Genomic DNA, 26,818 nt, shown 5'->3' on the forward strand with positions numbered 1-26,818 from the left:
CTTCTTCTTACTCTTCTTCCCCTTTGCCTTTCCTTTACTCTTCTTACCTGACAACTCCTCCCCTAGCAACTCAGCCGCATGCCTACTGGCCTCCATCTCCCTTCTTCTCCTCCTCTCATCAACAACCCGAACAACCTTTTCAACATACTTAGAATCTATCTCCCTTCCATCCTTCCCCAGCATCATCTGCCTAACTATCTCTTCCATAACTTCACACCCGTGCTTATCATACGTGTCTAGAACTAACTTGGTGTCAACAATACTGTATTCCATATATCCTCTCTTATTGAACTCCTCCTTACTAAGTTCCACTTTCTCGAGAAATTTTCTCATACATCCTTCAGCCAGCAGCCCCAAAAGCTCCTCCTCAGGAAGCTTACTATACAGACTCAAAGATGCATCACACACTATACTCTCTGCATCCACTATTTGCTTCCATCTTTCTATATCACAGCATTTCTCTCCACGTTCTCTTACTATGCAACAGAAACTTTTCATTCTATCTTTTGATTCTTCATCCATAGCATCAGATACCTTCCCCATTACATCATCAGCCTCAGCAATAAGACACCTTCCAAACACCGACATCCTTCTTCTCTCGTTACTTTCATTACACTCAAATAGCCTATCGTATACCATCAGTAATACTTCGCTAAACGTGTTTCTCCCTCTTACATACACACTTAATGCATCCTCAGATACTTTCTTCATATGTCTTCTCATCCTCTTTCAAACATCGCCCCAAGCCGAACGTTATCTCTACAGTATGCATTATAATATGTAAATGATAATACTACATCTGCAATACAGCCCATAAACCCTTTGATATACGATTCCTCATCCGTGACTTTCTTCACATCTTTGAATCTTGTGTTCGGCAGCACAACAGCATTAGCTCCAAAGAAGACTAGTGGAAACACTACAGCCTTTTCCGAGCTTTTTAACTCAACAGTCCCGATGTTCTCTACAGGTAGGGACCAAATTCTGTCAAGCAGGATGAGTGTTTCCAGTACAAGCAATCTCATCGGTCCTTCTTACCAGCCATACTCCCCTTTTATTATACTTTCCCTTCTGCAATTCTATTCGCCAGTCGCCTCCTTTAACCCACAGCACAGAGCTTGCCGTAGCAAAGAGCAGGTGAGGATGCACCACACCCATATCCTTGAACACATATCACCGCATACCCCAAGATACACTATAACATAACAACTTGTAGAATATATCTGTCTTTATTAATATTAATATTTGCTCGACTAGTCGCCCATTCAAGTCACAGTGGTCTAACACTACAGCTTGTTCGAATCAATGGGCATCAGAATTTTCGTATGGCTTCAATTGCGACAGATTATCATATGTTAGAATAACCAAGGATACTGCAGTACTGACTACAACTGTCGTCACAAATACTGCAGAAGAGACCATCTTATTGATTGCTCTCCCTTTCATAATAGATGCAAGTAATAGAGGCAGCGCAAATACACACATCCCGGCATACATCCTATGGTTACGTAGGTCTATCATGGGAATGAAGTATTTCTTAGGACTAGTAAGATACCCTGCAACCACTATGATGTTTCCAGCTATAATCATTGCTACCTGCCCCCATGACATATCTTTCTTGCAAAGGTGTTGCAAGCATAACACCACAGTACAAATCGCTAACATCCCAAAACTCTGTGCACCCATATCCATAGGTACAGTACCGTTCTTGGCAATCTTGGCAATATTCATAAGCCCAACAGCCACAGGTATCATACTCGCAATCTCAACCCATTTCTCCTTCAGAACATCCTTGATTTCACCACCAGAACGATCCTTCATAACCATCCACAGTAGATATCCTAGCGTTCCAACAGCTGCCAGTGTGTAGAGCGCCACATTCCATGACTTTCCCAACGTTGTATTCTCGTATTCCCAGAGAAATACATGGGCCATCAATAAAAAGAAGAATCCACTAACTGTGTTTTGAACAAACTTATCACTTAATAACTGACCATGATCCTTACTTGATGTCTGCTGAACAGTTGAATCATCTAGTTGCTTTGCTGGTCCAGGTTGGGCTTGCATGGAATCTTGCATCACTTACCTTATATACTTAGCAATTTGCTGCATTTGTCTATTTTACTCCAGACCACTAAAGCAGTGTCTTCGAACATATCACTTATACAGTATCATTCTAGCAGCCAATCATTGCTAAAGGGTGAACCCAAATAGAGTATGCAAAAGTAACATGGACTGCTGTATCGCCTACATTGAGAGGCACTCATCACCATCCCAGTCTATGTATAAGGTAAGACGCTTCATCCTTATCTTTTTTATCTCACTGATCTACATGCTTCCTGTATCTATTTCATCACCCCACTATCCATCAATGAGATGGAAGGATGCACCATAGTACAATTATTAGAATATCCACCAAATGGAACATCGTGAAGCAATAGACTAAATAACAAACCACTACTTATCATTTAATTATTAGGCAATATCAAACCCTCGTATGATACGACAATAGTAGCATAGATGGCCTCACTGAGAGGCTTGTGGCGAACCTGACTGCACATCTCTCATCTCATTGAATCCAACCTCCATACTCAGCATCACCATAGCATTGGATGTCCTAAATGATGCCTCAGCCGCGTCGGTTATGAGGCCCTTTAGCTCTTCAAAACTACTCTCGCTATTCTCAACCGCCTCCCTGAGCCTCTCGAGTTTCTCTTGAAGCACCTCATTCTCAGAAACCAACGCCTCGTATAGCTCCTGTCCCTTCTCACTTGGATGTTCATCCAAGCATCTTTTCATGGACTCTGTCAGCCCAAGGCTATATAAATTCACAACAGACTTGTAGAATTTCTCACCTCTCTCCCTCATGTCTTTGCATCTCTCTTCTGCTACCTTGATCTCCTTGTTTACACTGGGAGACACACATTCTCCTTCACAGACAAGAGGATTCTCTCCCCTCAGTCCTCCCAAAAGCCCAATCATTCCAATAACACTTACTGCAAGCATTGCCTTCCACTTTCCGCTCTATTTATACATTTATTCCCAATTATTCCGGATATGGAAATTTCATTCCGCACTTCATTAACAACTCGTACTCATTCCACGTCATCAATTCCAGGTCTTGCTAGCTGTGACAGGAGCACGTCGTTTCCGAACATCCTCCCGAGCTCCTCCCACCCCATCCACTCGGCATCACTCTCCTTCACAAGGTCGTTCCCCCGAAGGTCAATCAGCTCCAGCCTCCTGTTGTCAAACAGGATGTCTGCAACCTTCCGCCTTACCCTGCGTATCTTGTTGTTCCGAAGGTCGAGCCTTTCGAGGCACCTCATCCTCCCTATCACCTCCGGTATCTCCTCAAAAAGATTGTTCCGGAGGCTCAGCTTCTCAAGGGAGCGGAACCCTGCAAATGTATCCGGTATCGTGCACAGCTCGTTTCCGTCTGCATACACCTCCCCGAGATACAACAGCCCACTCATCTTCGCAGGCAGCCTCTGGAGGCTGTTGTTACTCACATCAAGCCTCTTCAGGTACTGCAGGTGCTCAATCTCCACAGGCAGCCACCTGATGCTGTTGTTGCTTACATCAAGCATCCGGAGCTTTTTTACATTTCCGATCTCCGGAGGCAAAGACGAGATCTGGTTGTCATTCATGTAGAGCCTTAGCAGGTTCTCCAGCTTTCCTATCTCAGGAGGTACAGAGCATATCTTGTTTTTCTGGATATTGACCTCCACCAAGTACGAGGTCGACGACACCTCAAATATCTCCTCGGGAAACTCGGTGAGGCCCTGGTCACTGTAGTCGAGCACCCTTGGCCAGTACTTGCTGTCTTTTTCAATGAATGAAGATAGGTCAAAATCGCACCTAGCAAATCCTCCCAGAATCAGCCTTGCAATAATCATCCCAGGGTACTTCACTCATCTCACTCAGCAGTCATTATATACCGCCAAGTGACATGAATTAACAAAACAAATAAAAAGCTCTCAGAATCACACCTGCCATAGGCACTCAATATATTAAACGGAAAGATTATATTCTGATTGGCGCATGCATCCCAGCACACACTGAAAGCCCGCATATTCGCAAGGTCTAATAAAACTTTTATCCCAGGAACTGTCTCCTCTTGAAGCACACGTCCTGCCCAAATGCTAACGTAGAGGGCACCTGGCAGAACACAGGAGCTCGTGCCCCACCAGCCAAAGCCCCTGATGCAACTACCCAAGCTCACTCGGTGTCCCTGTTTAGATTGTTTTCATACGAAATCCCGTAAACCGATATCTTCCTCCTGTCATCGCTTGGCTTCTGCTTCTTACTGGGAAGAATCACACCAGTTGTGGACATGTGCCTTATGCTTTTACTCGACGGAAGAGTGCTCTGCTGCACTCCGTTCCTGCTCGAGGGTGCCCTGCAGAGGTCTCCCCCACGGTCCTTGATCTTGAGATACGAGTGGGCCGACAACGACCTAGCATCCGGCCTCACCAGGTGGCTAGGCTCCAATGCCCTCAGCAAAAACTCTATGAATACATCGTCATCCTCCTGCATGTTATCCTTCGACCTTATCGCCTTCTTCATGTCCTCTAAGGTAAAGCTGGATGGCTGTCCCACGAATCTGTATCCGTTTTCCTTCTCAAAGAAGACACTCGAGTTCTTTCCATGCTCTATCATGAACATAGGGAGCGACCCAAACAGCCCGTAGATCCTTCCTATTTGGTCTGTGTTATCCTTTCCCGGAAACAACGGGTGCCCAACATACAGCTCGTATCCTATGCACCCAAGAGACCATACATCACAGCTTGATCCATACGGAATCCCAAGGATGACTTCAGGTGCACGATAATATCTCGATTGAACATAAAAGTGTGATCCCTGGGGAGAGGTAACTGCTGACCCAAAGTCAATTATCTTCACCTTGAAAGTGTCATAATCAGCTATGAGAATATTCTCTGGCTTTAAGTCGCAATGGATGATTCCTAGTATTGAAAGCTGGATCATTCCTTCAAGTACTTGCTGAAGTATAGTTCTAACCGTAGAATGATCCAGGCCCTTAAATCTTGTCATTTTCAAGAATGTGTAAAGATTTCTTCCAAGTAACTCTTCTACAATGCATAGATGTTGTTTATACATGAATACATCCTTAATGGCTACAAATCTGTCATTTAAGTTGTTGTAAAGCAGCTTATGAAGAATTCTAACTTCGTTCATTTCGTAGTTATAATACTTTGGCTGATTCTTCACCACCTTAATTGCAACTTCTTCGCCATCAGGTCCGACACACCTAACCACCTGACCGAAGGTCCCCGTCCCTAGCATACCAATGACCATGTATTTCTGGTTTTTGTTTTTTGACAGATAATCTCCTCTAGCCATTACAAGATCAAACTCTGCGTTGTCTGGAGACAGGCCTACCTTCTCAGATGGAAAAGTCAAAACTTTTTTGTCCATCTTTCGGCTTTAAAGGATAGCTCCAATAAATTTTAAATGTTTAATTATTTTTAATTTTTGCAATGATATGCAAATATTTATCTATTTTATATCTCTGCAGTGCTTTCGGGACGCTATGCACCTTTTGAAAGGTCAAACAACTTTCTACAGGATACTCTATTAATAATGCCTACAAGGGATAAAGAGTTTATTTTAATTGAACATCTTATCATTTTTGCACATGATCTCTACACATTCATCTGAGTTAAACCTTATAGGGCATATCAAGCTCTCGATCTCCTCTGATGTGATTTTGAGATTTCCCTTTCTAGAGTTCTTGGCTTTTTCTGTGGCCAAAACCAATTTTTTAATCATTTGGGATGAGGTAATTGAGACAATTTTAGCCTTAAAAGAAAAAAATTACCCCTTCGTGTCCTTACGCAGGAGGTCTCTATCAATGACGTTTATACGGAGATAGAGAGATTGCTAGATTGGAAATCCAAACCATTGCAATGCTGAGTCTTATGTCTTTCGTGGCATAAGCCCCTCTCATGTTTGGTGGGAGGTGTTATTTTTTGGCATAGGCCTTTTAGGGCCTTTATTTGAATAATGTTTTTAACTCTATCCAGCGTCTTCGCGCATTTCCTCGAGAATAGCACTCATCGAAACAGGGTGTTTAATGGAATTTTTTCGAAAGTCTATTTCCTTTTTGAAGAAATCCTAGGGCCCATGTAAAGAGATTCGGAGTCAGCAATATACTTAATCCTGTAAGTCCCAGGACTCAATTGTATTTTCATATTTTGCTTTAAACAACCTGTTATTGGTGGCTTCTTACAAGTTCTCGGTAGGAACGCGGCATCGGAAATTAGTACGCCCTCGCAGGGAGTCAGCGTTTCAAACTTTTCGATATAGTCATCCCACGCCTCGTCTTCTTTAGGGCCTATAACACCAATCTCAATAAGATTCTTAGTTTTTTTGAAGCAATAGAGAATCTCACCAGAGTCAAATTCGCTTATTCCATGAAGAGAATCAAATGATTGCTTATTTTCGATCAGGGCTATGACCTGCTTTTCTATCTTAGAGATCATTTTTTTTATGTTGTAAAGCTTGAATCCTTTACAGTCAGTAAGTTCCCTAATTCTATCCTCAAAGGCATATCCATCAATGTTCTTTTTCATAAATTCAAGGCATGAGTTCTTTACTTCAAGGTACTTGGAGGCGGTTGGCTGTTCTAGCTCCGATTTGGACAGATCTGCCTTCTTAATTTCTAGTAGTCTCTCATATACTATAATTGAAAACCTAAAAATGCAAAAAAGAGGGAAATCAGAAACAATGGCAAACTCGTCCATTATGAATTTTTTGAAGATGGTCTCCAAAGCTGAATTCATGTTAGATACAAGCGCCTTCTTTCCATCTGTCTGATTGGCCTTTATGTGTGCTTTGCAAAGATCCATGACGTCTTCGATCACATCCTGGTCGTCTATCAAAACTCTCAATCCTTTTTCTCCTGTCTCTACGATATTCTTTGTGGTGAAAATGGTTTTTTCTGAAGACTTATATGATGGCCCCTCAACATCCAATGCTTTGTGATAATTTCTTTCCACAACTTCTCTCCATATCTTTTTCTTCTCTCTCATGCAAAGTCTAAGCTTCTTGTTCACCATATAAAGTCTTTTAATTACAATCGGTATGGCTATATGGGGCTTCATCAGAATTCCTTCAAGTATCTCTGGTGCAGACTTGTCATAAATGCTTTTCAAAATTTCCTTTATGATACCTGGAGACATTTTTATATCTCTCATACTAATTTCTGAGTCTTTGTTGAGACTGATTATTTGCTCTAGAGAATTTATGAAATATTGAATTCTTTCAATTGCCAAATCTGCCTCTGACCTTTCGTCCTCAATTCTAAACAATGCTTCTTCATGCACATTGCGTTTCAAGAACACGTAATTTGAATCTTCAGACTCAAAAGTTGGGCATCCTATACATGTGAAATTCAATACTTCCCTGGATATGGGATCTTGCCTTTCACTTCTTAATTCTTCAGGAAGAATTCTGTAAGATCCTTCCTTTCTATATTTTTCAAGGTTTCTTGGAGTCTCTCTCAGGGGCTCCTTATAGTTGATAAAGGATTTGAATCCTTTTATGAGCTCTTCATTCCTTAGAAGAGGCGCCATTAGCTCCAAAAGATCCTTTTCGTTGATAAACTTCTGGTTGAAATAGTTTATACACTTCAAAAAATCATCAAGGAGATTCTTACTCTTCAGAAGCTCTTTGATCCTTTGAAGGACGTTTCTTTCATCGTGTACTATATACCTTCTTGCAGGTACAAAATTTCTTTCAAAGTCTTCGCATAGATCGGGGCTTTCCCACAACAGGCTGTTTACTTCTGCCTTCATTTTCTCAAACAATCCATTTTTTACTTGATGTGATTGAAGAATTTCTACAAAAGACCTATAGATGCTAGGATTGTGGGAGTAGCGTTTTTTGACTCTCTGAATAAAATCTTGTGCTTGTCTTGCCTTCATTCTTTCAAAATCCTCTCCTCTTCTTTGCTCGTATGGCATATACTTTCCGCCTTGCCCTGTTACTTTCACAGATGAATGCATAACAGGGGGTTGACTTACATAACTTTGATGAATCCCACAATGAGGGTTCATATGTGGTGGTGGATTCATTCCTAATTGAGGATTAGGTATTCTTCCTCCAGGCCCGTATAAACCTCCTCGGTATTGCGGAGAAGATCCAATAGACGGGCCAGGCCTATCAGGTAGTTGAGATGTAGAGCCAACCACAGAAGAGGATGTTCCGTAAAACTTCAAATGAGCAGGCAAATAATCATTAAATGTTTCTATAAGATGAGCCTTATCTCGGAACAAAACCCTTACAGCCCTACAGACCTCCTCTGCATCAATTTTTCCAAACTTAAAATCCCTCATTGTTTCCAGAAAGTTGTCGTAGGTCACCATATCATTTGCATACTCTTCTTTGATTTTGTTTAAAAACATCATTGCATCACTCAGGTCTGCATCTTCATGAGACGTTCTGGGCGGTGGGGATCTTGCCAATCCTCTAGAATGGTATCCATTATCCAGTCCAGAATCCCCGACTTTTCCTATCATGTTAGAAGGCATATGCCCCATGTCGGAATAATATCCTCTGGCTGTGTTCCTCACATCAACTTGAGGCCCGTACCTTGGAGTGCTCTCCTCATGAGAATACTCCTTCCCCTCGGGATAATACCTTTTTCTTGCATTCCTAATGTCCTGCCACTGTTCACTTTCTTGATTCACAAGATCTTTTTCGTAATCTTTCGGCATAGAAGGGGTGCTTTTTTCCACCAATTTGTTTTAGCCTATTTCACCTAGATCTCTGTGCTCATTTAGGTAGCGGATATAGTATATAATGCTCAAAATCGTATCTTAGAAGACTCACTTTATCAAAAGAATTTGTTTCTCTCCATTCCACCGCCTACATCCTTTGCAAATGTCAAAAATAAACCATCATCACAATTAAATGAATAAATTACATTGAAAAAAGTTAATATTATATAAGGTTCTAATTCAGGCATATCATTTACTTTATGTCCAATTATACTAATGAAGAAACTCTACCTCGATATCGTCATATCGGTTATCTCCCTCCTTGTTTAGAAACAGAAGCTCAAAGCACTTCTTGCAGATAAACTTTTTCTTTTCCGGGAGGATAGGATCATTAACCATCTTCAGTACTGCATTGTTTTTTAGACAGCATTTGCATAATTGGGCTCTTCCATGCAGATGTTTTACAGACATATACGGACTCGTGCTTTTATGTGAAAAAAATGTCTTTACAATTTGAATCGACTTCAGAAACCTTCCGTCATGAAAATATATTTCCTTTGATATGTCTTTTATGCATTTATCAATTCTAATGTCCCATTTCTTGATATTAAATACTTTCAATTGAAATACCATTGTGGCAAATTTTATAGAGCTATCATCAGTGCTTTGAAGATAGATTGTTTTTCCTATGGCAAAAAACACCTTGCTTGACAGGCCGTCACTTCCAACTAGAAACCTGGCTATTTCAGAAAGATGTATGTCACCGGACATAGTAATTCTTGCCACAACCTCTCCCCCTAGAAAGCATTCTGCCTCATAATAAATGTTGCTAGCAGTATCCAGTTCAATGGGTGCATTATGCTTGCCAATCACAGAGTTGTTCTTGCATGTGGATTCATTACCAAACTCGCCTACAAACTCCTTAGGATACAGTATTCTATGATTTGTTGAAAAAGTGTGATCCCAGCCCACCGAGTATGTTCTTTCTGCTATTACTAAGCTGCGTGTTTTTTTATGGCTCGTTCTTCTTCTTTCTTCATCTTCACCTTCTGGAAGTACTTCTAAAGCTCTTCGAACTCTATCTATATAATTTTTCTCCATAAGGTAGGGCTTAAATAAGAAATGATCGTAAGAGCTATAAACCACGAAAACCTCTACATAGATGGCGATTTTAAGGATATAGAGGATTTAAAGGCTAAGATAGCCTTGAAGTATGGCATACCTACCTCCTCTCAGTCAATAATATTTAATGGAAGGCTCTACGTATTGGGCATATTTGACTTTCCATTAGAAAGTCATTCCGACACATATGAAAACCCTCTAGGATGTTTTGGATGCCCAGATACCATTTTTAATGATTTTGCATCTAGTGGGATGACCATCAATGAAATTAGAGCCCATGCGTTTCCTCATAAGGAAGACCTAAAAGAAGAGATCTTGCCACTGCCGAAAGCCATAGACATCAAATCCATAGCAAAAAAAGTTGTTGAAGGACAGTATGAGGAAATCTCAAAAATACCTGAGGGTCTGGAAGAAGAAGAAAAGGCTGCGATTATGGAAAATCTTGGAGAGTATATTGATTTGATTTTAAAACAAGCTAATGATTCCACTTCTCTTGATACTATATGCTGGGGTTATACAGTGACGAGATAGCAAAGGATACAATCGTCTCGTGCAGCAATCCACTAGGAAGACTCGGCTCAAGAAAACCTTTTGGTAAATAGATTTTCCTGGAGGGCTTTGCTATTATTCTTGGGAGTTCATCTGGATCAAAATAATCGGCAACAACGCTGATCTTTTGTATCTTGCTTTCCCCCTCCTTCAAATTTTGGCTTTGCCTCTTTCTAGTATGAAGAGCGCTCTTGCCAGAAATAATTTTTGGTGCAGGATTAAGAACAGATCTCTCTCCCATATCCTGTATCTCTTTTATTTTCTCCTTTACAAGAGATTCACTTCTCATATCCAGAACTTCAAACACAAGCTCTTCAAATTTCTCAAGATAATCATTGTACTTCACAACATCACCGCCAAATTCCTCCTCTTCCCTCTTGAAAGCCCTCAGAAGGACTCTTCGTATTTTGCATTCTTTTTCAACTGTTATGTCTTCGAATGTTGGCTTAATGTAGTTCACCTTTCTTAGCATTGTCCCACATTCGGGACAAGGCGCCTGTCCCCTGTTAAATATCCTAAACATACAAGACTCGCACACTTTGTGGAAACAAGGACTTATGTATATGACTATGTCCGGATTCAAATAAATATCACTTTTACACACTGGGCATCGCCTTTCCTCCATCCAGGGTAAAAATAGAGAGACTATTTATCATAAGCATGTTCACAAATGTAGTATAAATTTTATTCAAGCTCCATACTCCTCTAACCTTATCTTTTCAAGTAAAAGATCATCTCCCGAGCCAGATCTTCTAACACTTCCGCTTATATCGTAAATCGTCGACTCCCCAGTGACTTGGCCATACTGATCCAGTACTGCCAATACAATCTGCACGGATCCCTTGTCAGAGGATGGAATCGGCGTTTTCCCCAATGAGCAAATTCTTCTTTCAAAAACCATTTTAGGGTTCCAACATTTTTAATATTTTAAGCAATTTTGAACAGAACAATAACTCACAAATGTGCTTGAAAATACCCTCTATAGTTGCTATTTCTTTGTCCCCATCTCGCTAGATATCATACAAAAGTCCATCTTCAGGGAGGTTCCCCCAATTAGGAATCCATCAACTTCTTCTACGTCGAGAATCGCCTGACAGTTAAGCATCGAGACAGATCCTCCATATATTACACGCCCATTAAACTTCATGTCTTTACCCCACTTCTTTATATTTGAAACTATCTCCTTAATCTGGGCATTAGTGGGAACTTTTCCTGTTCCTATTGCCCACACAGGTTCATATGCAATATCAATGTCTTCCCCACACATCTCCTCTCTTAGCGAAAGTAACTGATTCCTTAATTCGTCTAGATACTTTCCATCCTCTCTACACTCTTCATCCTCTCCTATACATAAAATGATGTTCAAACCTTCACTCCTGGCATTTCTTATCTTTTCCAATATAACCGCTGAAGTTTCCCCAAACCACTTACGCCTTTCAGAGTGACCTATTATTATATACTCAGCACCCATTTCCTTTACCATTGCTGCAGAGACTTCACCTGTATACGGCCCATTTCTGAACCGACTACAGTCTTGCGCCCCAACCTTGATGTATTCTGGAAATTTCATTCTTGCTGTGTGGATATAGGGAAATGGAACTGCTATGAACACGTCGTTCCCGTCAAAGAAGTTCTTTTTGAAGTTTTTGACTATATCGAAAGTCTGTAACGACGAGCTCATTTTCCAATTTCCTCCAAGGAGTTTATTTTTCTTCATCTCTAGGCCTCACTGGATAAACAAATTAGAGTAAATTATAATCACACGTCAACAGGACATACATCAAGGAGCTTCTTATATTTATGCAGCAGGATGGAATATTTATGGCTCTCTTTTCCAGGCTCCAACTCTTTGAATAGAATATAAAATTTTTAAAACCTAGTCCCAAAATGGAGCAGATTCTGGACTTGGACAAGGATCTTAACATTGATATCTTTGACGAGGTTGTAATGAATGCAAACTGCCCAGATAACAGAAAAAAAGAGGAAGCCGAGAGGGTTCTGCTCAAGTTTAAGGAACTTCCAAACTCATGGACAAAGGTTGATTATATCTTGAACAATAGCAAGCTTCAGGAAAGCCATTATGTAGCGTTGCAACTGTTAGAAAGCATGATAAAGGTAAAGTGGTCTCTATTTGATGAGGGAATGAAGCAAGGGCTCAGAATGTATGTATTTCAGCTTGTCATTGAAAAATCCAAAGGTCGAGACAAAGGAAATTATGTCCTGCAGGAATTGAACACCATTCTTATTGAAATTGCAAAGAAGGACTGGCCCCGTCGATGGCCCAGTTTTATAACAGATCTTATCAGCGTGTCCCAGGGAATAAGCATGGAGGTATGCCGAAACAGTCTGAACATACTTAAAAGGCTTAATGAGGAGGTCTTCATCTTTTCTGAAGACAGCATTACGACTGTCAGAAAGAGGCTACTAAGGAATCAGCTTAAAGTTGAGTTTCCGCAGATATTTGGCTTCATAAAAACCATTCTCGAGTATTCCCGAAACACAGAAATGGATGAAAGTCTTCTAGAAGCAACACTAGAATCCTTCCAGTGCTTTTGTGGATCCATGCCACTTGACTTCATCTTTCTCACCGAAATAATCGATTTAGTCCTGGAGCATCTAAATTCCATGCACAGTGTTGCATGCCTCAGTTGCCTGATTGAGATTGTTGACCTAGGAAGGAACAGAAGTCTTTCCAGAAGCCATGAAATAGAGAATGCTGAGAAAGAAAAGATCCTTGTAATCCACAGGCAATGTGTTGAGTTTCTTAAGATGTACTTTAACAAGTTTCAAGAGGAAAGAATATACGAGGTGTATGGAGGAATGGACAAGTCCGAAAAAGTTTTTATCCTTAAGCTTGCGCAGCTTCTATCGTCCCTTTACGAGGTCTATATAAGCTTGCTTGAGGCAAGGGACATTACCAACACAAAGGTTGGGCTGGGATATCTTATACAAATATCTAAAATCAACAACTCAAATATTTTCTCTGTTGCATTTGAGATGTGGAATAAGTTTGTGTTTGATCTGTATTCTGAATTTCCATTCGCCAGCCAGGACTCCACAAAAAGGTTAAGGAGGTCGAACTATATCGGAATTTTGAACCAGCTGATGGGAACTCTTGTCGACAAGATGCCAAGGCCTGAGGAAGTATTTATTGTGGTCGACGAATACAACGAAGTAATAAGAAAAAAGATGACAGACACGGACCAGATAGAGTTCTATAGAAAGATGAGAGGATGCCTATATCATTTGGCATTCCTTATTGAGGAGGATATGAAGAAGTACTTTATAAGCAAGGTTGGGCTGCAGCTTGACGACAAAGAATGGGACTGCAACTACCTAAATAGACTATGCTGGGCTATTGGGTCTATATCAGGTGCATTTTCGGAAGTAAATGAAAGGGAGTTCTTTGTGAACATTCTTAAGCATCTGCTGGCATTATGCGAAATGAAGTCATTTAAAACAGACAAGGCGGTTATAGCTTCGAACATTATGTTCATAATCGGGCAATATCATCGATTTCTCCTTCACAACAAGAGTTTTTTGAAGACTGTTGTTAAAAAGCTCTTTGAGTTTATGGATGAGGACCATGAGGGAATCAAGGACATGGCATGTGATAACTTCTTTAAGATAGTGGAGAAGTGCCCCGTGGAGTTTTTAACGCAGAGGGAAAACGACGAGATCTTCATTGTCTATATACTGAAGAACTTGCCTGGAATTACAGCGACCTTAGAATTTTATCAGAAGAGAATTGTTTATGAAGCACTCCTGCTTGTCATAAAAGAAGTCCCTAAGACAAGGGACTACAAATCTAGGGTTCTGGGCTATGCGGATCTTCTCTTATCTTCTCTGCTAAACTTCAACATTCTTGCTGACGAGCACATAAACCGTCTTCCGAATATGATATCCAACGTGGAGGAGGCAAAAATGATTTCGCATGTCCTCAAGTCCCATTCGCTAACCTATAGATTGCTTCCTGAAACGTGTCCCTCTAGCTGTATTCAAATATTTCCGAAGTTCTTCAGGATCTTTGACATTTGCAACTCTATAATACTTGAAGGCAAGGAAGGAACTGCATTCAACAATGCCAAGGCAGTGAAGGCAGAGATTATCGAACTGTTTACTACGGTGATCGACTCAAAGTTTGTACAGGATGATTTTGTAAATATGGTCTGTGAGAAGGTCATTTTTGACTACAAGAACAATTCGATCTACAAGGAGCCTGCAATTCTTGCTCTGGGTTCAAGTATAGTGCGCAACGTGGAAAATGATGGGTCTGTTATATATCTGCAAAGGGAAGCGTTTATGATCTCTGCTTTGATAGAGCCATCTATTCCCTTTTTGATGCAAGCAGATGAGAATCTTGAGATATCGAAGAACTATCTTCTTCTTATAGAAAGCATGCTCCTGTTTTCGTTCAATTCGTTCTTTTCTTCCCTGTTTGGCCAGCCTTCGTTTCGCCAAGTATACAACACACTCCTCTATTCCTTAATATGCATAAGAGACGTTTCAGATTTGTCTCTGAACTGCCTAACTATAATCTTCAAGAAGTGCTACGAGCAGAAGATTTTCCAGTTTTACACCCAGAACTACATGTCCACTCTAGAAAATATTCTTGGAATAATATTTGACAGAGACATGAGGTACAATTTTGACCAGCAATGCCTTCTGCTTGCATTTATGATTCGTATAAGTAAGGATATTCCGAGCCTTGACGGTATCAACCCCAACTTCAACGTTCTTTCGGAATACATAGTTGGGCTATTTATGAAATCGTTTCCAAATATAACACAGGAGTCTGTTAAGGTATTTTCTGTCGGGCTATTTGAACTGTGCGGAGATGACGAGGTGTTTAAAGAGCATGTGGATGATTTTAGAGTCAAGGTTTATGAGTTTGGCACGGATGAAGATCTCCAAGAGGAGATTGACCTTAAGAACGAAAGAATTAGAAGATGTAAGAATTAAACCGGCCTACTGCTTTTAATGTGGTGTATTTGAAGGGCTTAGGAATCTATTCACAAACCATAAGAAGAATTACAGTTGATATAATTAATAGGCAGCAATAAATACTCGATCCAGAAAAGCAGATGTTACTAGCACTGTCTATTAGGTTGTCGATGTCCCCATTGTTATATATAACTTTCTGAGCAAGCTCAACCTTCCTTTCTATAGGTATTTGAAGGGCCAATCTCTCCTTGAAATAAGTTATTTTCCCTCCCCTCTCGATTTGAAGGTTCTTATCACAAGCAACTACTATCGTGTAAAAGTAGTGGTGAAGATCTAGCTCAAACAGTAATGGAATCTCGATGAATATAACTGAATGCCCTGCGAGAAGTAGACATATTATCCTCTTGGCCATCTTTGCATATAACTTTGGTCTTATCCTTTTCTCATGGGCTTTTCTGAATTTCGTATCAGTAAAGAACCTTTGGCGTAGGCTACTTATGTCTTCTCCTCCCAATATTTCATGAACCAGGTCATCAGTATTGATTGTTGCATGGCCTTTCGCCTCCAGGATATTTAATAGAGCCGTTTTCCCCATTCCTATACCTCCCGTTATGGCAATGATTCTCATGGCCTAAGGGTGTTCATATTGCATGAGTAAAATAAACGAATGTCCAGCAAAAGATCTAAGAAAATGCTTTAAAGCAAGTTTAGTACACCTCATTAATTACTTGATTCCTCTCTTGTCCTTGATTTTGTTCAATTTAAGTCTTTGAAAGTCCAAAATGACAGGCAGTCCTTTGACATCGCTCAGAGTGAGGTCTTCAATATTATTGATGTATGTCATTAGGATTTCCAATACCTGCACCTCTTCGTCATTTAGATCGTTGGGCTCAAGGCACATCATCGCCATGTACGTAAAGTTCTGATAGACGGACTTAAAGTCGTCCTTGGCTATTACCAGAACCCTTTCAAGAAGTGCAACAAGCATGGAAGATGCAAGATTTTCTAAGCAGGATATTTCTACATTAGAGACGAATGTCTCAAGATTAGACTCTGATCCCTTGATGGCAATTTCTGCAGCCTCTTCAATCAGCCCTTCAGAAATAAGTCCTTTGATTTCATTTTGCTTGTTGAAAGAGCTATGAAGCCCATCGACAGCTCTTTTAACATTTTTAAGGTGGTCTTCATTATGAATGAGTCTTATCTCATTTATCATCTGGATTCTAATTTCATCCATTGCTGCTTCGACCGCTGGAACGAGCGTACCAAGAATGATCTTCTTGACACAGTTCAAAACCTTAGACTCGTTAGATGTTTCACTTCTAAGCCGGGCCTCAAGGTTGTTCAATATCTCAACCATCCTGGGCAATTCTTCGGCCGAAAACACCTGTGTCCCTGATGTTTTCTTAGACTCATAGGACTTTTCAAGCATCTCTAATAATCTTTTGAACCGCTCACTGTTATCCCTTTCAATCTTACTCATCTTTTCTCCAATTTCTTTTTGGGCTCTTAGCACCATGTCTATCTTTTCATCTAGACGCCTTATTTCTTCAGAATCGTTTTTGTCCGGTATATATGGACTGAAGCTATCCACAGAAACATCTTCTTTTGAAAAAACATTTCCTTCCCCTGCCATCCTATGTCCTTCCTCGCCTGCATGGTTTCCTAATAATAAATTTGCATAAGGGGTATCGCTTCCAACTAGAAAGAGCTTGTCTGGGCTGGTATCATAACCATCTTCGGAGGACTCTATCTTTACATTACCTGTACCAGGCAAAGCACTTTCTACAATATCTCTATTTTTTTCAACTGAGCTATTCGATTCAACATTAAAGTCTTTTAAGACGGAGGAACTAGATTCTTTTGAAGACAGATCTTCACCCACTATTATTTCAGATATTCTTACAATATTTTCCTTCAAGTAAAGGCTTATACAGAGAGGACGCGTTTTCAAGTCAATTTCCTTTGCTATGCACAACTCCCCATTGCGCTCATTAACCAAATACAAAACCTCCTCAGAAACTATTCCAGTAATATTACCCAATGGAAACAAGTCGCTTGCACGTCCCGCTGCAGGAATCTTGAGCTGGCTGGCCACACAGTATTTTTCATCTAGTAAAAAGATGCAAGACTCTTTCTCCCTTCCATCCAAAACAAGGATCTTTCCTCCCATCTCACACATCTTGTCTCCTTGAACAGGCAGTTCCTTTCCATCTTCTCTACGAAATCTATATTCTGTATTCATAAACAGAGTTGAACTGGCATAGAATATATCAATGCTGGCCTTCGATTTGATTCCAGAAGTGCACATTCGCCCTCTAAGAACCCCATTGTCTTCCACAACCATGTTTATGTACGAGAGCTCGTTCTTGGTAGAAATGTAGAAAACCTTGTTTGACTGCTTGGTGACTTTCTGTACATTTCTTGAGATCACATACCGTTCTTCAGAAGGATATCCATTAACAAGCAACGAGTATTGAAGCTTGTTGGATGTATCTAAAGTTATGAAGTATAATTTATCTCCACTCCTGTGAAATATTGCTTTACGTAGAGGAAACGGAAGAAAAATGTACGGTGATGTCTGATTGGGATCAAACATCAGGTCTCTCCCATCGAAAGTACAGAAGTAATGGCCATCACTAGTATCTATAATGGGACATTCCGCGAACCTTGTGGGATCGGTTTTAACTACAAACTCATATTCTACTTGAATGCCGGGTTCAGACCTCTGCTCTTCGGGCATTTTCTGCTTGAGCAATTCCTTTAGGCCCTCGCTTGGCGTCCGTGATTTCCTCCTTACTACTTCCTCAATCATTCTATCCATAAGGGCTGTTCTCCTCTTCAGAAAAAAATCTTTTGTATAAATTGTGACTAGAGTTTCCTAGGCCAGAAATGCAGGTCTAGGATGTGCCACACTCCAAATCCTAAGTATAAATGGCCATAAACAATTGTGAAACTGTGGCTCTAAATGTTTGGACAAATTTAACAACAAATGTCAACAAGAGTAGATCCTCTGCTGGCCGCATTCATATCTTCCTTCCGCGAGTTACCCAGCTGCAAAAAAGAAAGTGCAATAATAAGAGAGAAGCGCAAGATGATTCCTTCAAACGGATCGGAGCCCTACATAAGGCACTCCAATGTACTGAAGTCTATATATATGAAGATGCTTTCCTATAAGGTCAATGAGATCGACTTCTTGAATGCATGTGAGTCTGACATTCTAAGGATAAAGACTGCAGGATACCTTGGGCTAATGGCTATGGAAGGCAATGAGCATGTTATCATGGCAATAAATACAATCATGAAAGACTTGAGAAAGAGAGAGACGAGAAACGATGCACTGACTTCGATCTGTAACCTTAGCAATGATGGACATGCTCTTTCTAACCTCATGGGACATGTTTGTCCAAATGGAAAAGGAGACCCATTTCATAAGAAAGCATTGGTAGCATTCTTTAGGCTGAATCCAGATGCAAGGGTCTCTGTTATAAGCCAAGACTCATCTGAAGTCTATGTCAAGTCCCAGATCATAGTGGATATCTTCAAGAAAACAGAGAGGATTGACCTTACTGAAAACGATATTCTATTTCTCCTTTCACTCTTTATGAAAAGCAGCGATCCCTTTCTTAAGATAAAGCTTCTGCAGATATTTGGAATACTCCACTCAAAAAATCAGCTTACTCCAGACAAAAGCCTTCTGGATTCAATTGAAGGAGCTATAATCCCACCCCAAGACAAAGTGCGCCTGCAAGCGGAAATAGCATTAGCCATTGAAGCTGCTGAATTCTTATTGAAGGTTGGCAAAGAAACCCCAAGGGTCGAGACATTCATTCTCAGACTTATTGAGTCGCAGAATCCCAACTCAAGGTACTTTGGGTTTAGAATGGTGAGAAAGTACAAGATTCATAGGAGCATAGCTATAGATTGCTGCATAAAACTTGGGCTTCATCGTGATCAATGCCTTGATACGCTTATTTCTCTTATAACAAGAAACAACCACAAGTCAATATATAGAAAGAGGGAGGAAATGATATTCTACATGGAAAAGAGAGGCGCTAGTAAACAAGCGATAAACACATCACTAGCAGCTGTGTTCTCAAAGCTCACACAGTATGTCAAAGACGAACTTTTGATAAAAATGTATCAGGAGATCCCAGAGGTATGCTTAAAGACTCCTCTTGACAAAAATATTCCAAAAGGATATGTGCTAAAGCTGTTCAAAAAAGTCTGTGTGACTGTTAACTGTAGGTATTTCCCTTTGATATACCAGCTCCTACAGCCAGGAATGGGGAACGAGGAGCTTTACACTGCTATATTTGAAAGGCACCTGAACATCTTGACTATAAAAAGAACCCGGGGCTGGGAAACCACTATCTTAGCAAAGCTCCTTGATTGCATGTTGAACTTTGGAGTACTATCTCGTAATCGGGACATTCTAGTTTCAAAATACAAGGAGGTTTTGAAAGAGAGAGACTCCTCAGACATACTTGATATGCTACTAAACACAATATACCTGCTCAATGCTAGGCTTGAAGACCGTACGATCCATATTACCTCAGAGCATTTCATTTACTTCGCCTTTTCTGGAAGCCACAGCGTAGAGCTTAGAATGGAACTGAGCCTAGAAGTAGAGTCTTTAACCAGCGGAGAGCTAGATATAGAGAAGACATATGAAAGGGTTTCTGACGGCATTAGGACCCTTGCCTACTATATAGAAAATGCTTCTGGGCTGAAGTTAAATGTTTCAGTGGGCAGCCAAACCTATGCACTAGACTTGGAAGTGTGAGCGCCATCCATGCCAGAAGCCCCAAATAAATGATTTCCTTGAGGTATTAGGGAAAAATAATAAGTTTATTAAAGAAGATGAACATAACACTAATACACGATCCTAAACAGCATAAGAAGCTCGGAGCCCAGGGCATGAAGGTCGTTGCCGTGTGCATCCTTAATTTTCTTCTTCAAACTCTGAGCTATTTCTTTTGATCTTCTCGGGAGATAAGGGCGGAACAAGTAGTTTTCCTTGATTATCAGATCCAGCAAAAAGTCAAGGGTTATCATTTTTAGGTCGTTTGGAAAAAAAAGAACGTACGGCTTGCCTATGCTTTTTTCCATTATCGCTAAAACAACAGGAAAGAGCTTGTCTCTAATCTGTTCCTTTATCTTTCCATCTTCCTCTAGTTTATTACTGTCCTCGTCGATGTCCATAGGCTCTACTCCAGTATAAATCTTCAGAATCTTAAGCTTAAGATCCTCGTATGCTGTGTTGTGTACAAGAACAGATTCGACGTTATAGCACTTGGACTTAAGATAAAAGGCCTTGTCATCCGTCAATATCACTGGATGGATCTGCTTAGATGCAAAATTCAAAATCTCATCGTCATTGTTCTTCGTATTTGGTATTAGCTTGGTGCAGTCCACGACATCCATTGAACTGTCTCTCAACCTCCCCTCTAGCTCTGTTATTGGTGCATTATACACTTTTTCAAGAAATCTTATGGCCTCTCTAGCCTCTATCATCTTCCCCTTGTTGTAATCCAGCTCCCTCAAAACAACTCTTGATATAGACATGATGACGTCCACGGGGAACTCGTCCTCGTAGAGCCTCTTAACAATATCCAAGTGCGATATAAAAACATTTGTGTCTGGAACGATTGAAATCCTCAGCATTAAAGGGTACCGAAACACAAAACAAAGAGCTTTCCAACATTTTTAAATTAGTTTCAAATACCTGTTTACAGCTTCTTGCATGTTTCTTGGCTTGTAGTTGATACAATGCCGTGGAAACCACAAAAAGGGCACTTGTCCCATGTAGATTTACAGCTTGATAGGTTATTGCAATTACTGCACTTGGCAATGTTTTTAGCCTCTTTTCCTGGATAAAAAGGCTCCATTTCGAGAAGGTGCTCGACTTTCTTGTTGATCGTAGACGTGTCTCCTATTGGCTTAGAGCATATAGGACATGTGTAGGTTTCTCTTATAAACTCATTGAAGCATCTTTCGTGTAAGGAATGCCCACATCTGAGGAGAACAAGAATCTCCACGCTTCCAAGCATGTCCTCTGCACATATAGGGCAATTTCCAGAGGTGGTATTTTCTACATGTGTATGGTTCTTTGATCCTGTAGCAACAAGGCACGTATGGCAGGCATCACAATGAAAAGAAGTCTTAGGATCTCCTCTTCTACAGACGTTGCATTTGTTGCAATGGAATATCTGGCTATCAGAGCTGTCCCATAGGTTGCACTTAGGGCAGAAGTACTTAGAGACTTCTACGAAACATTGAATGCATGAATGTGCTTTCTGCTGCAATAGGCTGCATCCCATGCACATCATTTGGTTAATTTCGTACCTGTTAGCCTTATGGCTCTCTGCCTTGTCATGGCATAGTCTGCATGGATACAGTTTTTTACAGCATTCAAATTTAACCAAGCAGTTATTTGAATAATGGCTGCAAGCCATGGCGGCCTCTATTTACACTTAAAGATTTATTCATGTCATGAGACGTGTTTTAGATGAAGCTAATACTAGTCTTCACCTAGGTAGAAATGAGTGGCTCCTTGGCCCTAAAATGGAGAAGTTTGAATTATTCGATTTGGGATTTGAGGGAACAACAATTAGAGATTGCCTAAGGTTTCGGAAAGAGAATATCAGCAACGCAATAGTTTTTGATGATAATGGCATTTATGGATCCACATATTGTGGATACTCTAGTTTGAGGAATAGTAAATATGTCAAGGATTGCATCCTAAACAAGGGAAGCGGTGAATCAAAGCTTTTACTTGAAGCATTTCCTGCAATATTCCGCCCCACAGACAAGCATATTGTGGAGCTCGAGAAAACAGGGATGATGGAGTTTCTTAGACTCATAAAGGTACAGAAACACTTTTATATTGACTCATCTGGGAAGGTGTACAAAATACCCTATACCAAAACCGAGGTTGCAGATTCGGATTTTCTGAGCCTTAAGGAAAAAAACTTAATTGGAAGTTTGTTTAAAGGTAGTCTGAGTCTTGAGGAGGTTTACAGAAAATTGTCCAGAAAAACAAGAGAGGTTCTTGTAAATGGAATCGCTGGTGAGAACAGAGATTGCTCAGAAAGAATATATAGATATGCAAGGAACTTTGGAAATGTTCCTTTTCTATATCCCGAATACGGCCTCAAGGAAATATCTGAAATGTTCTCAAGATGTAACTCGATGTGTGGTGCAGGATATGTTCTTGACAATACACTGGTAGTTACTGTCAGAGACGAGGGGTCATCAGATGCATTTTCCCTAAAGCAAAAAGATAGCGAAATAGTTCCATCAGAGTATATGTACAAAATCGACACTGCCTACGGTACGGTTTTTACGAAGAGCATTATAAAGGCCGAGCACAAGGAACAAGTGAGTTACATAAGAGCCGTTAATACCAGAAGGCCTATACTTGGAAAAACCTTTTTTGCATTTGTGCAAAGGAAGTCTGTAATGAAGGTAATTGGATTAAATTCAGACACCGAATGCTGTCCAGAAGGAACTTATCTTACATACATCATTAAATCAGATAGCCCTGTCACAGAAGAAGACATGAAGCCTTTGGGAATAGAGGAGAAAGATGTAGTCGAGGATATTTCTTATCAAACAAAATTCTCATTTGAATTTGACTCCTTAGATATGTGATCCTTTCGAAGCAAAAACAAAGGTCTCAAAACACCAAGACCAATAAATTTGATTATATTCTACGGTTTATTCCAATCTTCTCTATGCTTGTTCAGCCAGATAAAATACTGCTGTTCATTTAGGGCCGAAAAAAAACTTTCCTCTTTCATTGTATCATTAATATCTTCACTATTTAGATGCTCCAAAATTGTCAAACACTGAGGATAAGTCAGAAACCTCGAGTATTCCGGATGTTTCCAGTATTCTAAGTATCTTAAATAGCTCCTAAACTCCTCGGATTCAAAATAACCTTGATGAAACAGCCATCTAAGATACTCGGGATTGCATAGAAGCTGCACAAATTCTAACTCCCTTTCAAATCTCGACCCGCTCATGGGGATATAAATCAGTCATTCAAGATGAAGCCTGGGAAGGATGTTCATGGACATGAGCTCTTGGAACAGAAGCTTGCATGCATAGGGCATCTTTATCTTTGTAGGATTCTTGTCCTTGCAGGCAACACAGCAACCTTTGAATGCAAGCACCCCGCATGATTTACACACGTAGGCCTCAAATACATCTGAAGATATCATCAGTCTTTCTGTAATCAGAGAAGATGCTCCATATCCTATCAAGCAATCACGCTCCATTTCTCCTAACTTTAAACCTCCGTCCTTACTTCTACCTTCTGTTGGCTGCCTAGTGAGTATTGCCCTAGGCCCTCGTGCCCTCATATGGATTTTATCTGCTACCATATGCTTAAGCCTTTGATAGAATACCGGTCCAAAGAATATATATGCAGTCAATGGTGCGCCCGTTGTTCCGCTTGTAAAGCAATCTTTTCCAGAATAGCTGAATCCATGTCTGGAGAGGATATTGCATGTTTCTTCAACAGAGTTTTCTTTGAATGCAGTGCTGTCGAAGATTTTCCCCTCCATCAAGCCAGCCTTACCAGAAATTAGCTCTATTATTTTTCCGACCGTCATTCTCGATGGAAATCCATGAGGATTCATGATGATATCTGGGACAATTCCTTGGTCATTGAAGGGCATATCCTCCTGTCTAACAATTAATCCTACAACACCCTTCTGACCGTGCCTACTGCTAAGCTTGTCCCCTATTTCTGGTGGTCTTGTCTGGCGCAGCATAGTTTTTATAAGCACCTGGTCTTGGGACTTTGTAATGAGTACCTTGTCAATATATGCAGGATCTCCTCTATGGACCTTCCCTGTAAACTTATATATGCCTTCCACAGGCGACATCTTATTCACATAAATGGTTCCGTCCTTCACCATCCTTCCAGGTTTTCCTAACCCATCCTCATCCAAAACACTCTCTTTGGGATTAGGCCAGAGAACATCAGACATGCCGCTACTATGCTTTTTCAACAAGGTCGTGGTTGTTTTATACACCTCTACCCTGAAAAGCCCTCTTTCAATCGATGTTTTGTTCAAGACAAGAGCATCTTCTATGTCATACCCGGAGTAGCTCATGACAGCAACCATAGCATTTTGCCCTGCAGGTATTTCATTGTAGTTGATAAGGTCGAGTATCTTTGTGGATACCATGGGCCTGTGCGTATATGTGAGCTGTAAAATAACAGGATCAAATCTCTTCTTGACATTTAGAGATATGTGACCGATGGCCTGCTTTCCCATTGCACATTGATATGTGTTTCTAGGACTTTGGTTGTGGTGGGGAAATGGCACTAGCCCCGCTACATATCCTAGAATTGCAAATTCAGAAATTTCAAGATGTGTTGTCTCTTCCACCATGTCCTCAGGCTTAAGTGCAACAAGGCAGTCATTCTCCTCGTTGACATCAAGATATTCAATAAAGCCCTCTTCCAATAGATCGGAAAACGACTTGTATTTGAGATAGCAGTCAAGAAAGGTCTTTCCTCTTTCCATCTCTGGCCTTTCTGAAATGTTTAAAACCTCAAAGCACTTATCAATCTCGTTTGACACTATCATCCTGTTTATCTTTTTCTTATCAATAACAATCAACGGGCGACACACCCTGCCATTGTCTGAGGCTATGTGGATAACCCTTTCTGTCATCACCTTGTAAATCGACACAAACTTCCCGACAAGTCCCTTTCTCCTGTGCAGCTTGAACTGCTCCACAAAAAAGTCTACCTTGTCGATTATTCCAATAATATCACCGTTGAGAAATACAGAAAACATTCCATTCTGGTGTATTTCCCTTGTATAGACAGAATTGATGTCCACAACACCGAGCTTGAATATTAAGTCCAGAACTGGCCTTACATCCGAATCAGTCGTTATTTCTGCAAGCAATGCAAGATTCTTCACAAGCCCACATGACTCTCCTTCAGGTGTGTCGACGGGGCAAAGCATGCCCCAGGATGACGTGTGGAGCGATCGGGGCCCACTTACTTTTCTTGTCTTTTCAAAGTGAGAGTTGATCTTCGTCATCATCCCCAATGCAGATATGTAAGAATGTCTTGACAAGACATGTGTAACTCCGCTTCTCTCCATTCTGAATCTTTTTAGATTCCAGTTTCCAGTTGAAATTGCTCTTGAGAGGGTGGACGTTATCATATTGGCTTGTAGGTTCAAAAATGTCAGTGCATCGAACTCCTGGGCTCTCGATCTCTTGCTTAATATCTTATCTATAGACTTCTTTAACTCAAAATTAAATCTTTTGAATGTGTCCTCAAAAAGAATTGACAGCAGCTGTCCTGCAAGCTCAAACCTTTTGTTTCCAACAAAGTCCTTATCATCCTCCTTAAGTATGTTGAGCCTTGTCTGTGTAAGCCTCCTAATCATCAGTGCTATGTAAATCCCCTTCTTTCTCAGGTTGCATCCCTCTACCTGAACATTTGGAAGCACTTTCTCGGACAATATGGTGAGGACTTCCTCTATTCTGTTGTCTTCGGGTCTTAGCTTTATATAGTTGCTTATGTAAAGAAGAGCCTGCTCCTTTGTAAACACCTCCTTCGATATGCACTCGCCAAAACTGGGAACCATAATATCAAAATACTCCTTTCCAACACACTCAGCTATTTCTTTGTCCTGGGTTAGCCCCAGAGCTTTCATCACTATCACCACAGGGATCTCTTCATTAAACATCGAGTTCTTCAAGTAATAGCAATCGTCTTTGATCGTTACCGATGTTTTGCTCTTATGCTCATCTGTGGAAGACGTAACAGAAGCAAACAGCCCCTTCGGTCCAGACTCTATGATGATCCTGTTCTTGGAAAGCTGTTCCTGTATCAATATTACTCTTTCGATTCCTCTGATAATAAAGTATCCTCCAACGTCCAAGGGACATTCTTGCGACTCCTTGATCTTCCTATCCTTCGCCCTGTTTCCCTCTATTGAGATTTTCGCTTCCTTTCTAAGGTGGCATCTGCTACTTCTCAACATGACTGGCATCTTTCCGATGCAAACATCTCTCTTAACAATTATCTGCCTGTTTCTAACATACTCTATGTCGACGTAAATATTTGCAGAGTACGTCATGTCCCTCAGCCTACACTCTATCGGAAACACGTTGTAATTAACCATGTTCTCCTCTACGCTTGGCATCCCAACACGGATGTCCAGATACTTGAGATAAAATGTATGATCAATGTCAGAGTCCACAATCTGATTTGCTCTTACAAGAGCCTTTATTTCATGATCCACAAAATAGTCATATGATTCTATGTGCTGTCTGACCAGTCCTTTTTCTTTGAAGAAAAGTTTTATAAGCTCGAGTCTCTGATCTTCCCTCATCCAGGATGAACGCTAAAAATTTTACTGGATATAGAAATTCTGCAGTATACGGGCTTGTATCTAACCCGTCACTTGATGTCT

The 26,818-nt window shown here is 40.6% G+C and overlaps 21 protein-coding genes and 1 non-coding gene across 22 annotated transcripts; 5 read left to right on the forward strand and 17 right to left on the reverse strand.

Moving 5' to 3' along the window:
- On the reverse strand, positions 1 to 723 carry EHEL_110010 (uncharacterized protein; the record flags this gene model as incomplete). Its single annotated transcript, XM_003888209.1, has 1 exon — positions 1 to 723. A coding segment is annotated over one exon (723 nt), but the record flags the coding sequence as incomplete, so codon positions are not given.
- Positions 720 to 1,025, reverse strand: EHEL_110020 (uncharacterized protein; the record flags this gene model as incomplete). Its single annotated transcript, XM_003888210.1, has 1 exon — positions 720 to 1,025. One exon carries the CDS (start codon positions 1,023 to 1,025, stop codon positions 720 to 722), a length of 306 nt encoding a protein of 101 aa, XP_003888259.1.
- A 277-nt stretch (positions 1,026 to 1,302) lies between these two features.
- On the reverse strand, positions 1,303 to 2,079 carry EHEL_110030 (uncharacterized protein; the record flags this gene model as incomplete). The annotated part of the gene is made up of 1 exon (XM_003888211.1): positions 1,303 to 2,079. The coding sequence occupies one exon, from the start codon at positions 2,077 to 2,079 to the stop codon at positions 1,303 to 1,305; it is 777 nt and encodes a 258-aa protein (XP_003888260.1).
- Positions 2,080 to 2,526: 447 nt separating this feature from the next.
- Positions 2,527 to 3,006, reverse strand: EHEL_110040 (uncharacterized protein; the record flags this gene model as incomplete). The annotated part of the gene is made up of 1 exon (XM_003888212.1): positions 2,527 to 3,006. One exon carries the CDS (start codon positions 3,004 to 3,006, stop codon positions 2,527 to 2,529), a length of 480 nt encoding a protein of 159 aa, XP_003888261.1.
- An 89-nt stretch (positions 3,007 to 3,095) lies between these two features.
- On the reverse strand, positions 3,096 to 3,899 carry EHEL_110050 (leucine rich repeat domain-containing protein; the record flags this gene model as incomplete). The annotated part of the gene is made up of 1 exon (XM_003888213.1): positions 3,096 to 3,899. The coding sequence occupies one exon, from the start codon at positions 3,897 to 3,899 to the stop codon at positions 3,096 to 3,098; it is 804 nt and encodes a 267-aa protein (XP_003888262.1).
- A 322-nt stretch (positions 3,900 to 4,221) lies between these two features.
- Positions 4,222 to 5,439, reverse strand: EHEL_110060 (protein kinase domain-containing protein; the record flags this gene model as incomplete). The annotated part of the gene is made up of 1 exon (XM_003888214.1): positions 4,222 to 5,439. One exon carries the CDS (start codon positions 5,437 to 5,439, stop codon positions 4,222 to 4,224), a length of 1,218 nt encoding a protein of 405 aa, XP_003888263.1.
- A 406-nt stretch (positions 5,440 to 5,845) lies between these two features.
- On the forward strand, positions 5,846 to 5,969 carry EHEL_110067. Its single transcript, XR_009467991.1, has one exon. It is a non-coding gene; the product is annotated as a miscellaneous RNA (non-coding RNA).
- Positions 5,970 to 6,116: 147 nt separating this feature from the next.
- EHEL_110070 (putative transcription regulator protein) lies at positions 6,117 to 8,741 on the reverse strand (the record flags this gene model as incomplete). Its single annotated transcript, XM_003888215.1, has 1 exon — positions 6,117 to 8,741. One exon carries the CDS (start codon positions 8,739 to 8,741, stop codon positions 6,117 to 6,119), a length of 2,625 nt encoding a protein of 874 aa, XP_003888264.1.
- Positions 8,742 to 9,017: 276 nt separating this feature from the next.
- On the reverse strand, positions 9,018 to 9,845 carry EHEL_110080 (uncharacterized protein; the record flags this gene model as incomplete). The annotated part of the gene is made up of 1 exon (XM_003888216.1): positions 9,018 to 9,845. One exon carries the CDS (start codon positions 9,843 to 9,845, stop codon positions 9,018 to 9,020), a length of 828 nt encoding a protein of 275 aa, XP_003888265.1.
- Positions 9,846 to 9,866: 21 nt separating this feature from the next.
- On the forward strand, positions 9,867 to 10,397 carry EHEL_110090 (ubiquitin-like domain containing protein; the record flags this gene model as incomplete). Its single annotated transcript, XM_003888217.1, has 1 exon — positions 9,867 to 10,397. One exon carries the CDS (start codon positions 9,867 to 9,869, stop codon positions 10,395 to 10,397), a length of 531 nt encoding a protein of 176 aa, XP_003888266.1.
- Positions 10,366 to 11,040, reverse strand: EHEL_110100 (putative CDK-activating kinase assembly factor MAT1; the record flags this gene model as incomplete). The annotated part of the gene is made up of 1 exon (XM_003888218.1): positions 10,366 to 11,040. The coding sequence occupies one exon, from the start codon at positions 11,038 to 11,040 to the stop codon at positions 10,366 to 10,368; it is 675 nt and encodes a 224-aa protein (XP_003888267.1).
- Positions 11,041 to 11,103: 63 nt separating this feature from the next.
- On the reverse strand, positions 11,104 to 11,316 carry EHEL_110105 (ribosomal protein S21e; the record flags this gene model as incomplete). Its single annotated transcript, XM_059743550.1, has 1 exon — positions 11,104 to 11,316. The coding sequence occupies one exon, from the start codon at positions 11,314 to 11,316 to the stop codon at positions 11,104 to 11,106; it is 213 nt and encodes a 70-aa protein (XP_059599533.1).
- Positions 11,317 to 11,403: 87 nt separating this feature from the next.
- On the reverse strand, positions 11,404 to 12,132 carry EHEL_110110 (triosephosphate isomerase; the record flags this gene model as incomplete). Its single annotated transcript, XM_003888219.1, has 1 exon — positions 11,404 to 12,132. One exon carries the CDS (start codon positions 12,130 to 12,132, stop codon positions 11,404 to 11,406), a length of 729 nt encoding a protein of 242 aa, XP_003888268.1.
- A 170-nt stretch (positions 12,133 to 12,302) lies between these two features.
- Positions 12,303 to 15,377, forward strand: EHEL_110120 (putative exportin 1; the record flags this gene model as incomplete). The annotated part of the gene is made up of 1 exon (XM_003888220.1): positions 12,303 to 15,377. The coding sequence occupies one exon, from the start codon at positions 12,303 to 12,305 to the stop codon at positions 15,375 to 15,377; it is 3,075 nt and encodes a 1,024-aa protein (XP_003888269.1).
- A 46-nt stretch (positions 15,378 to 15,423) lies between these two features.
- On the reverse strand, positions 15,424 to 15,987 carry EHEL_110130 (dephospho-CoA kinase; the record flags this gene model as incomplete). Its single annotated transcript, XM_003888221.1, has 1 exon — positions 15,424 to 15,987. The coding sequence occupies one exon, from the start codon at positions 15,985 to 15,987 to the stop codon at positions 15,424 to 15,426; it is 564 nt and encodes a 187-aa protein (XP_003888270.1).
- A 96-nt stretch (positions 15,988 to 16,083) lies between these two features.
- Positions 16,084 to 18,183, reverse strand: EHEL_110140 (uncharacterized protein; the record flags this gene model as incomplete). The annotated part of the gene is made up of 1 exon (XM_003888222.1): positions 16,084 to 18,183. The coding sequence occupies one exon, from the start codon at positions 18,181 to 18,183 to the stop codon at positions 16,084 to 16,086; it is 2,100 nt and encodes a 699-aa protein (XP_003888271.1).
- A 168-nt stretch (positions 18,184 to 18,351) lies between these two features.
- Positions 18,352 to 20,145, forward strand: EHEL_110150 (uncharacterized protein; the record flags this gene model as incomplete). The annotated part of the gene is made up of 1 exon (XM_003888223.1): positions 18,352 to 20,145. The coding sequence occupies one exon, from the start codon at positions 18,352 to 18,354 to the stop codon at positions 20,143 to 20,145; it is 1,794 nt and encodes a 597-aa protein (XP_003888272.1).
- An 89-nt stretch (positions 20,146 to 20,234) lies between these two features.
- EHEL_110160 (uncharacterized protein) lies at positions 20,235 to 21,026 on the reverse strand (the record flags this gene model as incomplete). Its single annotated transcript, XM_003888224.1, has 1 exon — positions 20,235 to 21,026. The coding sequence occupies one exon, from the start codon at positions 21,024 to 21,026 to the stop codon at positions 20,235 to 20,237; it is 792 nt and encodes a 263-aa protein (XP_003888273.1).
- Positions 21,027 to 21,091: 65 nt separating this feature from the next.
- EHEL_110170 (zinc finger domain-containing protein) lies at positions 21,092 to 21,817 on the reverse strand (the record flags this gene model as incomplete). The annotated part of the gene is made up of 1 exon (XM_003888225.1): positions 21,092 to 21,817. The coding sequence occupies one exon, from the start codon at positions 21,815 to 21,817 to the stop codon at positions 21,092 to 21,094; it is 726 nt and encodes a 241-aa protein (XP_003888274.1).
- Positions 21,818 to 21,926: 109 nt separating this feature from the next.
- On the forward strand, positions 21,927 to 23,015 carry EHEL_110180 (putative RAB escort protein; the record flags this gene model as incomplete). The annotated part of the gene is made up of 1 exon (XM_003888226.1): positions 21,927 to 23,015. The coding sequence occupies one exon, from the start codon at positions 21,927 to 21,929 to the stop codon at positions 23,013 to 23,015; it is 1,089 nt and encodes a 362-aa protein (XP_003888275.1).
- Positions 23,016 to 23,074: 59 nt separating this feature from the next.
- Positions 23,075 to 23,389, reverse strand: EHEL_110190 (putative Rad5p-binding protein; the record flags this gene model as incomplete). The annotated part of the gene is made up of 1 exon (XM_003888227.1): positions 23,075 to 23,389. One exon carries the CDS (start codon positions 23,387 to 23,389, stop codon positions 23,075 to 23,077), a length of 315 nt encoding a protein of 104 aa, XP_003888276.1.
- A 15-nt stretch (positions 23,390 to 23,404) lies between these two features.
- On the reverse strand, positions 23,405 to 26,737 carry EHEL_110200 (RNA polymerase subunit beta; the record flags this gene model as incomplete). The annotated part of the gene is made up of 1 exon (XM_003888228.1): positions 23,405 to 26,737. The coding sequence occupies one exon, from the start codon at positions 26,735 to 26,737 to the stop codon at positions 23,405 to 23,407; it is 3,333 nt and encodes a 1,110-aa protein (XP_003888277.1).
- Positions 26,738 to 26,818: the final 81 nt, after the last annotated feature.

The sequence above is a fragment of the Encephalitozoon hellem genome, chromosome XI (genome assembly GCF_000277815.2).
Source record: "Encephalitozoon hellem ATCC 50504 chromosome XI, complete sequence".
In the NCBI taxonomy this organism is placed as follows: Eukaryota; Fungi; Microsporidia; family Unikaryonidae; genus Encephalitozoon; species Encephalitozoon hellem.